The sequence below is a fragment of the Ursus arctos genome, unplaced genomic scaffold (assembly GCF_023065955.2).
Source record: "Ursus arctos isolate Adak ecotype North America unplaced genomic scaffold, UrsArc2.0 scaffold_12, whole genome shotgun sequence".
Taxonomy (NCBI): domain Eukaryota; kingdom Metazoa; phylum Chordata; class Mammalia; order Carnivora; family Ursidae; genus Ursus; species Ursus arctos.
The window spans coordinates 11,643,243-11,656,819 of NW_026622786.1; the positions used below are offsets into that span (position 1 = coordinate 11,643,243).

The 13,577-nt window shown below is 38.6% G+C and overlaps 1 protein-coding gene and 1 pseudogene across 4 annotated transcripts in view; one reads left to right on the forward strand and one right to left on the reverse strand.

Moving 5' to 3' along the window:
- DENND2C (DENN domain containing 2C) overlaps positions 1 to 13,577 on the forward strand; it is a 79,436-nt gene that overhangs the window by 31,251 nt on the left and 34,608 nt on the right. For 2 of the 4 annotated variants that reach the window (XM_057310351.1, XM_026483691.4), the window contains exon 2: positions 11,771 to 12,784. In XM_057310351.1, coding sequence (XP_057166334.1) covers positions 11,961 to 12,784 — 824 coding nt within the window. In that variant the 5' untranslated portion in view covers positions 11,771 to 11,960. Of the gene's footprint in view, positions 1 to 10,795; positions 11,098 to 11,770; positions 12,785 to 13,577 lie in introns of those variants that run through there. The other 2 variants (XM_057310352.1, XM_026483690.4) reach the window with 2 other exon arrangements.
- Positions 1,937 to 5,693, reverse strand: LOC123000277 (cytochrome c oxidase subunit 7C, mitochondrial-like; annotated as a pseudogene).

Sequence of the window (13,577 nt, forward strand, 5' to 3'; positions counted from 1 at the left end):
GTCAGTTAATTCTGACAAATGTATACACCTTTGTAACTACCATCCTAATCAAGATGTATGATATTTTCATCACCCCCAAAAGTTCCCTTCTACTCTTTTGTGGTTAGTTCTCACCTTCCTGGCCCTAGACAACCACAGATCTGCTTTCTTTCATTATAGATTAATTTTGGCTCTTCTTGAATTTCATGTAAATGGAATCATACTGTATGTACTTTTTTGTTTCTGCATGTTTTTGGGAGATGTCCACGTTTTTGTGCATATTGTTGGTTTTGTTCCTTTTTATTGCTGAGGAATATCCTATTGTATGAATATCTTACACTTTATTCACTTGTTGATAGCCTTTTGGTTGTTTCTAGTTTGGGCTATTCGGAATAAAGATGCTGTGAATATATTCATGTTGAATTATGTGTGTAAACATTTTTCTTTCACGTGAAAAACCTACAAGTGTAATTGCTACTTTATATGGCCGTCGTATGTTTAGTTTTATAGGAAACTGCCAAACTGTTTTCCAAAGTGGTTGTACCATTTTACAGCAGCCGTGTTTGAGAGTTCCAGGTACTCCAATACTTAGTATTATTCTTTTACATTTTAACCGTTCTAGTGAGTATGTAGTGGTATCTTGGGTTTTAATTTGCATGTCTTTAATGACTAATGATAGTGTACCGTTTTTCGGGTACTTTATTGTACTTACCGGCTACTTGTAAAATCTTTTGTAAAATGTCTGTTCACATCTGATGCATATTTTAATTGTATTGTTCGCCTTATCATTCATTTGTAACAGTTCCTTATATGTTGTGGATTTAAGTGCTTGTCAGATATATGTATTTTGAATATTCTTTCCTTGTCTGTGACTTGCTGTGTCATTTTTAAAACAGCTTTAGAAGAGCACAAGATCTTAATTTTGATGAAGTCCAGTTTATCCATTTCTTGCCTCTATGGGTTAGTGCTTTTCATGTCCTAAGAAATCTTTTCCTTCCCTAAAGATTTTTTTGTCTGTTTTTTCTTCTAGGAGGTTTATAGTTTTATCTGTTAGGTTTAGGCTTATGCTGTATTTCAAGTTAACTTTTATAAATGGTGTGGGTAAAGGTCAGGGTTAATTTTTTCCCAGTAGAAATCCATTTGTTCCAAAGCCATCTGTTGAAAAGATCATTTTTCCCCAGCTTTGTGGAAATCAGTTGACTATATAAGTGTGGGTCTGTTTCTAGACTCTGTACCGTTCTATTGATCCATTTGTGTCTGCTTTCACTAATACACGTTGTCTAGATTACTGTAGCTTTATAATGTCTTGAAATCAGTAGTATATGTTCTTCAACCTTCTTATTTTTGAAAAAGGTTTAGGTTATTTGAGGTCCTTTGCATTTCTATATAAATTTGAGAATCAGCTTGTCAATTTCTGCAGCAAAGCCTGCTGTGATTTTGATTAGGACTGTGTTGAATCTACAGATCAATTTCGAGAGAATTTGATGTCTTAACAAATTGAATCTTCTAGTTCATTAATGTGATGATGGATCTCTTTATTTAGTAGTTCTTTAATTTTTTTTCTTAGCAATATCTTGTATTTTCAGTGGAAAAGTTTTGTACCCCTAAGTATTTCATGATTCTTATGCAATTGTTTATGTTATATTACATTTCATTTTCCAATTGTTTATTCACCATATATACATATGTACAAGTTGTCTCTTATATATTGACCATGTATCCTGAGACCTTGCTAAATTCCCTAATGAATTTTAGTAGCTTGTTATTGTAGATTCTTAGGACTTTCTATGTATACAATCATGTTGTTTTACTTCTTTTCCTTTTTTTTTATGCCCTAAGTTTATTTACAAACATATTGAGTATATTGAATTCAAGAGTTTGATTCATTTTTTTCAAAGAGATTGCACCTCTTACGTGTTCCTTTTCACATCTGTTTAATGGATTAATTAAAACATCCTTATTTCTTAAGCAACTAGTGTCTTACTATTTTAAAAAAAGTGCAGCAAGTCCAGATCCAAAATACACAGTTGACATAATTAGTAACTGCCACTTGTTTTCCATTGAAAATGACAAATTCTTCCCTAGGCCCTCTTGCTAGTGGCTCCTAGAGACCACACAGGTTGTGAACCTCTGGATGCTGTGTCCCAACGGAGCACTGTTGGAAGTTCTGCAAAAGGCCCAGGGACCCAAGACGTTAGAAATGGCAGCACCACCCCAAGTCCTCCTCTTTTCACGACCTTGTTCCCCAGTGTATCAGAGCTGAAGGGGCACTTTTCCAATCTAAATAAAATAAAAATGTTGAATAAAAGCAGTGAAAGAAGACATCCTTGCCTTTTTCTCACTCTTAAGGGAAAGTGTTAAATCTTTTACCACTTTGTATGATATTGCAGTAGTTTTTTCATAGTTGCCATTTATCAGATTGTGGAAATTCAATTTCTGATTTGCTAGAGGTTTTTTTTTTTCCCCCAATTATGAATAAGTGTGAAATTTTTTCAAATGCCTTTTTGCATCTACTAAGATAATTACAAAAGGGTTTTTTCTTTATCTCATAAAAAATTATTTTTAATTTTAAAGCAACTTTGCATTCACTTAGAGTTTATAAGTTTATAAACTCTACTCATTCACGACTTATTATCTTTTATGTTTATTTATGAATTTTATTTGCGTATGTTCTTAAAGGACTTTCACGTTTACGTTCATGAGTTCTCCTCTGTATTTTTCTTCTCTTGTAGTGTCTTTGATTTTTCCAACAGGGTAATGTTGGTCTTATAAAATGAGTTAGAAAATGTTTCCTGTTCTATTTTCTGAAAGAGTTTGTGTAAGATTAATATTGTGGAATGAGCACAGATGCTCACAGGAACCTGGGAGCCCAGCACTGTGATGTGGGGCATGCTTGCTTGGGCCTAATGGCTGAATATTATTATGTAAGATAATATTATTTCTTTGGATGTTTAATAAAATTAACCAGTGAAGCTGCATGGACCTGGAGGGTTTTTTTTAATGCAAAGGCTTTTAATTAAAATTTTAATTTAAAAAATAAATACAGAGATACTCAGAATTCCTGTATCTTCTTGTGTCTGTTTTGGCAATTTGTATCTTTCAAGGAATTTGTCCATCTCATTTAAGTTGTCAAATTTACTACAATGAATGTATTCATAATCATTCTGTATATCTTTTAATGTAAGATTTGTGGTGATGACCCCTTTTTCATTCCTCATACTGCTAATTTGCACTTTTTCTTCTTTTTTTATTTGTTCAATCCACTTAGTTGTTTATCAGTTTATTGATGTTTCAAATAACTTTTTATGTTTCATTGATCTCTCTGTTGTTCAATGGTTGCTATTTCATGAATATTTACAACTTATTATTTTCTTGTACTTGCTTTGAGTTTAGTTTACTTTTTTTCCCCTTCTTAAGAGACAACCTTAAATCATTGGGGGTTTTTTCAGATATTAAGTGGAATAATGACATTCAAATTTCACTATAGGATTTAGAAGGGTGTAATATTGAAAAGGATGGTACGTTTTGTGCAGGATTGGCAATAGGATAATTTAAACAATATGTTAACCTAGAGCATTTAATCTGGGGAATATTTTAAAATAATAACTTGAAACTTAATGGGGTAAAATGTGTTTTAATTTCAAACACCAAGATACAGTATTTCCAGACTTTTTTTTTAGTAACATAAGCATTTCTTTCCAGATATTTTGGCATTTTCCAGATATCTTTTGATTATTTATTTTTAATTAAGTTCCATTGTGAGTTAGAGAATCATTCTCACAATGACTTCAGTCATTTAAAATTCCCTAAGTTTTATTTTGTGGCCCAACATATGGTTTACTGTTAAATAGTCCATGTATACTTGAATATATACTGTTGTTGTTGGGTGCAGTGTTCTAAAATGTCATTTAGGTCAAGTTGATAATGGCGGTATTCAAGTCTTTTATATATTTCCTGATTTTCTGTCAGTGTGGCTATTATTCATGAAGAGTGATAAAATCCTCAGTAAAATTACAGGTTTATCCATTTGTCCTTTTGGTTCTGACATTTTTTTGCTTCTTACATTTTGAAACTCTGTTATTAGGTACATGAACATTCAGGATTATTCAACCTTCTTGATGACTTGACTCCATTTTGTTTGAAATGTCTTTATCTCTGCTAATATTTCTTGGCTAGAAGTCTGCTTTGTCTGATATTAATACAGTCAATCCCGGGTTCTTAGGATAATGTTTCCTTTAGTGTTTGAGCCTCTTTATTTTAACAGATATGTCTCTTTAAATTCAAAGTGCAGTATTTAAAGAAGTGCAGAGTTAGGTCTTGCTTTTTTTTTTTTTTTAGTCAAGTATGATCATCTTTGCCTTTTATTTAGAGTTTAGCTCATTTACATTAAACATTATTAGTATGGTCAGATTTAAGTGTACAATCTTGCTATTCATTTTCTGTTTCTGTTTGGTTTTTTGGTGGTTATTTTTGTTCTTGTGGTTCTTCCTCCTCTCCCTCAACCCCACCTTTTTCTGCACTGAGTATTTTTTAGAATTCCCTTCTTTTAGTGATTGCTTTAGAGTTCACAACGTACAACTTTAATCTTTCCCCTTCAAGTAATGTGCTACGTGGGGCTCCTGGCTGGCTCAGAGGAGCATGCGACTCTTGGTCTTGGAAATGTGAGCTTGAGCCCCATGTTGGGTGTAGGAATTACCTAAAAATAAAATCTTAAAAAAATAATGTATTACTTCACATATAAAGTAAGAAATTTAAGGTACTACATTTCCATATTTCTTTCCCTCCTTTGTGCTCTTCTTAAGTTTTACTCCCACATTTTTATAAATTCCACAATATAGTGTAAACAGGGCCAGCTTCATGGGCAAATAATTAGTGTAACTGCACAGGGTCCTGCACTCAAAAGGGCCCTGTGGGGTTTTATACTCTGTGGTAGCCATCTTGAAATTCTGATAACTTAATCTTTGAATTTGTGGGGTTTTTTAAAAATATTTTATTTTTTTAAAGATTTTATTTATTTATCTGAGAGAGGGAGAGGGAGGGGCAGAGGGAGAGAGAGAAACAGACTCGCCATGAAGTCTGACAATGCACGGCTTGATCTCAGGATTCCAAGATCATGACCTGAGCTGAAGGAGGATGCTTAACTGACTGAGCCATAAAATCTGAGCTAAAGATTATATTTTTTATTTTTAAGTAATCTCTATACCCACTGTAGGACTTGAACCCACAACCCTAGGATCAAGAGTTGCATACTCTACCAACTGGACCAGCCAGGCACCCTTGAATTTATGTTCTGTATGTGAAGACTGATGGGACAATACAGTGTGGACCAGGGGTTGGAGCCTCAGTTCACTCGGGGCCCTGCCTCCTGCCACTTCCTGAGGAAGAGTTCTCAGCTGCCCTCTCTCCAGCTAGCCCTGCACGGCCCTTCCCCCCCTGCACCCTGTGACCATTGTCACTCTGCTCTCAGCAGAAGCCTGGTGTGGGAGGGCTGAGGTTGAGTTAGGTACACCCATGAAGTCTTGAAACAGGGCATGGCAATGGCTGTCCCACCCCCACTGGCAGCACCATGCTGTATCTGGCGAGCAGCCAAGTGGAGGCCTTGGTTTTACAGAAGCAAGCCCATCACCCACCCCGGTGCAGATTATCAAGTGTGTTCTGGGCAGAGATTTATAGATCCTTGGGGGTTACCTGTCTGGCATGAGTTGGGGAGGCATGCCTGTGGGATGTGGAGATACCTGGCTATACTTCCCCAGACCCTGCCTCAGCCAGAGCGTGGCATGTTGGTTTGGTGGCTGGCAGGAGGGGGATTCTAGCAGCCATTAGGCCCAAGCAGGCATGTGCAAGCCCCACATCACAGCGCTGGGCTCCCCGGTTCCTCTGAGAATCTGTGCTCATTCCACAGGTATCCCTAGACCTGACAACATTCTCTTGGCCTGTTCCAGGAGTGGGGGAACCCTCCCTTTCTCCTTCCAACCTTTTGAATCTGGCTGTGTTTGTCTCTTCCAGCCAGCTTGAAGCACCATTCACGACAAGCCAAAAATAGGGATTGTTTATTTCCAGTGATTCTGCATATGAGTTAAATGCTTTTGTTTGTTTGTTTATTTATTTATTTATTTATTTATTTATTTATTTATTTATTTTAACAGAGAGAGAGACAGCCAGCGAGAGAGGGAACACAAGCAGGGGGAGTGGGAGAGGAAGAAGCAGGCTCCCACCGGAGGAGCCCGATGTGGGGCTCGATCCCAGGACCCTGGGATCACGCCCTGAGCTGAAGGCAGACGCTTAACGACTGAGCCACCCAGGCGCCCCTAAATGCTCTTATGTTTGCATTTAAAATGGCATTGCACACATAGAGATGAATGGTATATTCATGCTAATAATTTAGATTTTTTTTTTTTTTACTTAAAACATTAGATAGTAAAATAAAGAAGACTATGACAAATTCAAAGAGATTGCAGAAGAAAGGGAAAAAAGCTTCATATCTACGTTTAAAGCACTTTCCCTGCACATTTTCAGTTTGCACTGGGACCCACAAATTATGTCACTGGCCCTGCATGCAGGTCTGCTGCTGAAAAATTCTCACAGCTTTTTTCAATTGAAAATATGTTCATTTCAACCTTCATTTTTGAAGGATATGTGTAGAATTCTAGATTCACACTCCTGTCCACCTCCCCTGCCAGCAGTTTAAGTATTTTCCATTGTTTCCTGCTTACCTTCTTTCCTCTGTATGTGATATGTATTTTGTTGTTGTTGTTGTTGTTCTGGCCATTTAAGAATTTTCTCTTTATCGCTGATTCTCTGCAGCTTCATTATGGTGTGAGTAGAGAGCCCGAGGCGGGGCTCGAACCCAGGACCCTAAGATCATGACCTGAGCCAAAGGCACACACCTAACTGACTGATCCTCCCACTTTTAAGGCTTTTTTAAAGCTTTGTTAGGGTAGCTGTAAAGTAGTCTTCATTCTAGGGCTAGTTTAGCATTACTGACAAGCCATGACCTCCTAACATTCTACAGAATGGCCTGACTGTTCGACAAGTCTGCTTCTCTATAGGTCATTGTAAGTTGAACATTTCCCAGCCCTTTGGGAACTCTGGGTATTAGTCAGCTTACAGGTCCCCTGTAGTTGTTCTTTCCCCAGTAATTTGTTTCCAGCCTTGTGCAGTGTTACCCTGTGCGTTAGCAGTATTCAAAGCAAGACCCAAGGAGATCCCATGCAGATTTCTGGAGCTTTTTCTGTGTTGCTCCCTTCTATCCGATATGGGGCCCTGAAAATTCCATCTTTCCTAGCCCCTTCAAACTCTGATCCCTTTATCCGTAGCTCACAAGGTTATCATGTTCTGTGCTGTTTTCTGGAAAGAGCCTCCAGGGTGAAAACTGGGCCAACATAGTGCCTGCCTCGTTTGTTTTTCTTCGTTCAGAGATTACAGTCCTGTGTTGTCTGTTATCCAATATCGAAAGCATTTATTTTATTTAATATATAAGTCCGGTTTTATGGTTATGTTGGGAAGGCAAGTCTAGTTCAATGACTCTGTCGTGGCCAGTGGTGAGAATCTTCCTTGTCCCTTTCATCAATTTTCTTTCTAATTGAGGCAAAATTCACATAAAAAATGTTAATCGTTTAAAAGCATACCCTTGGGGTGCCTCAGTGGCTCTGTTGGTTGAGCCACTTGGTTTCAGCTCAGGTCTTGATCTCATGGGTTGTGAGATTGAGCTCCCACCCCAACCCCCCCCCCAGCCCTCCCCACCCCACCCCCTTTCGGGCTCCTTGCTCAGCGGGGAGTCTGCCTGGAGTCTCTCCTGCCTCTCTCCCAACTCTCAAGCGCACACCCTCTCTCTTTTTCACTCTCTCTCTCAAATAAATAAATCATTAAAAGCATACCCTTTCATCAGTTTTTAAATCAACTTTCAGAATGTTCCAAATTCTTCCTATTTTGTTAGATATTTATGTTTGATCAAATAAAATATTTTAACGGATTTGGAATGAGAAGCTTTCTCATGTAAGGCTTGAGTTAGTAAAATAGAACATCGGTATTCTCTTTTCCAAAGAGAATTTCACTTACCCGACTAGACTCAAATTGGTTTCTTTTAATATGCTAAAAACACACAATCCTATATATGATAAGTTATATTAGACATTACATTTTAAGCTGATAAACTACAGTTGATGTGTTTCTTGGATGAAAGTAAATACTCAGAGAAGAACAGAAAATAAAAACAAGGGGATCTGATGAAGGATCACCTCTTTGGGAACAAAGAACAGGAAAAAAATAAGTTTTATTAGTACCCTTTATTGCAAGCATGCTGTTTTATTATACTTCTAAAGTCATGCTTGGTTTTTCATATTTGTACGTCTTTTGTTCACCCGAGGAACTGAATGACTGTTGCTGTTTTTTCTGTTGAGATGTCCATTGAGGTTATTGAGTGCTCTCCCTCCTCTAAGTTGTGAGTCCTGCCTGCCTTAGTCATCTTTAATGGGAGGGAAGTCTGACTCATTTCATGGTATTAAGAAAAAAAATTTCTAAAAATTGTTGAAGTTGTCATATTTTCTCAGTCTGTGTTTTTGTTAGAACTGTTGCAGCAAACTTGAGGAAGAAATCTCTAGGGACAAATGTGCGAGTTGGCTTTAGGGAGTTTTCAAAAGATGAAGCTATGGAGAGATCTAGGACTTGCAAACTGGGCCAGCGCTTAGGGCTTAGAATGTTCCTGGTAGTGGAGGTCAAGCAAGAAACTGGGGAGGTGGGGGGTGGGATGTAAAGGATCTCACAAAGCAGGAGAGCCATGTGGAGGAGGCGCTGGGGAGCAAGGTGGCTCAGAATTTAAAACTGGGTTCAAGTCAGACGTGAGTTGCCTGGAAGAACACAACGGAGGCAACTCTTGGTTTGTGAGTGATTCTTATTTTTTGGATGGGACAGAATCAGAAAGAGTTTAATCGGGCGCCTGGGTGGCTCAGTCGTTAAGCATCTGCCTTCGGCTCAGGTCATGATCCCACATCGGGCTCCCCGCTCAGCGGGAAGCCCCCCTGCTTGTGTTCCCTCTCTCGCTGCCTCTTTCCCTGTCAAATAAATAAATAAAATCTTAAAAAAAAATAAAAGAGTTTAATCTGTCAAAAAATTGGTACTGTGGGGTGCCTGGGTGGTGCAGTCGTTGAGCGTCTGCCTTTGGCTCAGGGCGTGATCCCAGCGTTCTGGGATCGAGCCCCACATCAGGCTCCTCCACTGGGAGCCTGCTTCTTCCTCTCCCACTCCCCCTGCTTGTGTTCCCTCTCTCGCTGGCTGTCTCTCTATGTCAAATTAATGAATAAAATCTTTTTTAAAAAATTGGTACTGTGAAATCAGATATAAAAATAAATTCTCTGTACTGTCTAGGTAGACATCCGTCTAGTTAGAATGCACTAAAACTTTTTTGTTTCTGAAATTGTCCATTTTTTGAAAGCTACAGTGTATTAATACATACATTTAAGAGCATGTAGCGTTTCTGTTTGTAATGCCTGCTTTTGTCAGGATTGTCTTATGTTGCTCTGCTACCCCATTGCCACTGCAATGCCATCAGTACACATCATTCATATTTGTGTGTGAAGTCCATAAATTTAGCATTTGTTGCTAGTAATTTTCAAGTTAAAGATTTCTTTAACCCTAGAAAAAATTTCTTTAGCCCTAGCAAATTTCATCTTTCTTCCCAGTTTGACCCATTCATACCTTACATTCATTCCTACATTACATGCATTCACATAGTAACAAAGGAAAAGTAAAGAAAGCAAAGAAATGAAAACCTCTACTAGGCTCCTAAGAGAGAGAAAAATACAGTTGACCCTTGAACAACACCCTTGAATTGTGTGGGTTCACTTCTAGGTGGATATTTTGAGATAAGTACAGTACAGTATTTAAGTGTATTTTCTCTTCCTTAGGATTTTTCTTAATATTTTTCTCTAGCTTATTGTAAGAGTACAGTATATTTAAAAAAAGAATATAGCATATAGTACAAAATAACATACAAAATATGTGTTAATCAGCTGTTAATATTATCGATAAGGCTTCTTCCTGCCATCTGTAGGCTGTTGGTAATTAAATTTTGGAAGAGTCAAAAGTTATATGCATGGGACGCCTGGGTGGCTCAGTCAGTTAAGCGACTGCCTTTGGCTCAGATCGTGATCCCGGAGTCCTGGAATCAAGTCCCACATCAGGCTCCTTGCTCAGCGGGGAGCCTGCCTCTCCCTCTGCCTGCCGCTCCCCCGCTTGTGCGTGCTCTCTCTATCTGACAAATAAATAAAATCTTAAAAAAAAAGCTATATGCAGATTTTCAGCTGTGCGGGAGGTCAGCACCCCTCACCCCGGCCTTGTTTAAGGGTCAGCTGTACTTCCATCTTGTCTATAGTGAGGAAAACGTGCGTCTCAAGGACACCCTAAAATTCTTAGGACTCCTCTATAAACATCAGAATCAACAAAAAGATTTTCAGTTGTAATAATGAGCGGTAGCTGATTGGACCTTCAAATTGTGTGCGTTAATCTTTTACGGAGGGTTCTGGGCCTGGGTGCCAGACGGTGTGGGTGGGTCACGCAGAGCAAGGGCTGGGAGCTGTGGTGGTGGTGGCAGCAGCCAAAAAAAAAAAAAAAAGAGCTCTGCAACAACAGCTTTGGTATTTTGGGGCTTTGGGTTTTTTTTCCACCCACATTAGTTTAATTTCTTAAGGTTATTTAGAATGATTTTTTTTTCATTAGATCCTCATCAAAGTTTATTTGCAGGCAAAACTGGTTTTCCTACAAACTTGTAGGAATGGTTGAAAGGAAAGGTGATGGAAGCCCTGATTAGCAATTGTCCTGCCTAGAATAAATTTTGTGTGTGAATTGTGTATCAGTTTTGGTCAGCTGCCCTGACAGAGCCGGGCCAGGATATTTTCCTGCCTGTTAATCAAGGCCCCACAGACAAAGCTCAAGGAAGGATGACCCCTGCCTCAGGAAGTTTTGAATCAGTTGCTATTTATAACCAGTACAGAGTAGAACTTGAGATCGGGTCTTTACTCAGTTGATAAGAAAAGTTCTATGTCAAATTTTACATTTGAGGAAACATTTATGGGCCTAAATGAGTGAAGCCTGTATGTGAAAGGAAGGACTGCGACAGAGCCTGTAAGTGTTTTTGCCGATTTGGGTCAAGGGTGTGGTGGCAGCGATGTGCAGAGCTCAGTCGGTGATGAAATAGGTTATGATATTTTAAAGCAACTGCGAGTTAATGGCACATTGGCTTGTCGTTAGCACCGCGCATATGGAATCCTGGGCTGCGAACAGTAAAGTTGAAATAAGGGCTCATATTATCTCCCAAAGTAGGAGAGAAGGAGGAGATTAAGTATTAATGTATTTCCAAACGAACTGGCTCTTTCTCTGGATGTATACATAAACTTTTTAGTTATTTGCGATGTATTTCTGTATAGGTATGCTTTTTATAATCCTCTGCTGGTCCTTGTTTCATTATGAGAAGGTATCTTAAGGAATTGGTTTGACAAAATACTGTTGTATACCGCTGTGTCGTAATCTCTTAGAAAACCTCATTCTCCCTAGCTTTAGGAAATTAAATACGGCAGAACATTAAAGCTGACAATTTGAGAAATATCCCAAGTGCTATTTTCTCTGTGTTCTATCACCGTCTTAGGAATGCCTTTATGGAGTTGAGTTACTTAGGGGATGACAGGTACATTTTTACATATGCACTGTAAATGAATTATTTAGGGATAGCTAGTGTTTTAGTGGACTTTAAGTTAGGAAACTATAAAACTGTGTTAACATGATTGTCTCTTTTTAATAGGAATATTCAAGATAAAGGTGCAGCCATTTCCACAAGGATCAATGATCAAAATTTTTCTCTTTCAAAAAAGATTTCCAAGTTAAAGATGAAAGGAACATACTGGAATTGTTTGGATTCTAACTGACAGGATAAAGAATACAGTATTTCCCAGTTACTTAGAATGGAACCTCAGTAAAATTCATACTTTGTCATGCACCCAACTGGGAACATGGACGCCGGTTTTTCTCGTTCTGCCGTTCAGACACTGTCAAGAAGCCACTGCAAAAACATCAAACAAAAAATTTCTCAGTGGGAAGGAAGAACTAATGGTATCGCTAATCCAGAGAAGTGGCACCCAAAGGACTTCGGAGTGAGATATAATAACTGTCATCAAGAGATTCTTAAGAAAAGTCCTGTTGCTGAGGGGAAGAGCAAAAAGTTGGATACAACCAAGTCTCGCAACGTTGGTCTAGATGTTCATGAAGATGCTGAAAGCCACGTTCAAACTGAGGATGAAAGTGGGAAACATGGATATGATGATACACACCTCTTTGGAAGTGAATCGGAGTCCAATTGGGTGTGTTCTCAGGTCAAACAGATAGAAAGCTGGAAAGAAGTTGTTTTGGACCCAGAGACTTCCTTACCTCCAGGAAATTTCTATACCTCACAGATACTGTGGAAGAAAATAGAAGCACTCCCCCCGGATAAAGTCTTGAATTTGGCTTTAGAACATTGTGACTCTTCAGAAAAAGAGTTGAATTTCAGAGTGCTGGACAGTTCGTATGGAATAACCAAGAGTTTAGAAAATATTTACTCTGAACCCGAGGGACAAGAATGTGGACCTTCTATAAATCCTTTGCCCAAACCTCGCAGGACATTCAGATATTTATCTGAATCCGGTGTTATGCCCTGTAAAGAAAGAAACTGTGACACAAAATACTGTGAAAATAATTCTTGCGCAGAGTCTAATTTGGGCTCTTCTCAGGAACCTGAACCAAAGAAATACGGCAGAAAAATCAGAGGGCGATCTAAAAGGTGTGTTTATATTTGCTCCATAATGATTTCTAAGGATTGTCCTTACAGAGCTACGGAGCTTCTTTTTTCTTTTCAAAGCCTTTTTCATTTCCCTGCATGGGTCACAGGCCTAGTTTGATTTTATAGATGTTGATTAACCCAAGGGAAAAGTACCTACAAAAGGAAATAATATCTAAGACAATTTGCGGACATAACATCAGAAAAACTTGCATTTTTTTTAAAGATTTATTTATTTATTTATTTGACAGAGATAGAGACAGCCAGCGAGAGAGGGAACACAAGCAGGGGGAGTGGGAGAGGAAGAAGCAGGCTCATAGCGGAGGAGCCTGATGTGGGGCTCGATCCCATAATGCTGGGATCACGCCCTGAGCCGAAGGCAGACGCTTAACCGCTGTGCCACCCAGGCGCCCCAGAAAAACTTGCATTTTATATCTGTAAGCATGTGTAGGGAAGTAAGTACTATTCTCCTGCTTCATTTAGGACATGCTGGTCTTGGCTTCAATTTTCACTAGAGAGTGAATTTAGTAAAGTTATGCAATAAATAACACGAATGTAATTGGCCAAAAGCCTCCAATTTTCTCATGCTGTATATAAGGTACCAGCCTAGTTTGTTATTCTTAGGTTATCTGATAAAACACCTTTGTAATTTTGCATACAAGTCCTTTACTTATGGATTTCTCTCTAGCATACCCATTTAAAGAAGACTAGGATTTTAGAACTTTTTTTTCCCAAGATTTTATTTATTTATTTGACAGAGAGAGAGACAGCCAGCGAGAGAGGGAACACAGGCAGG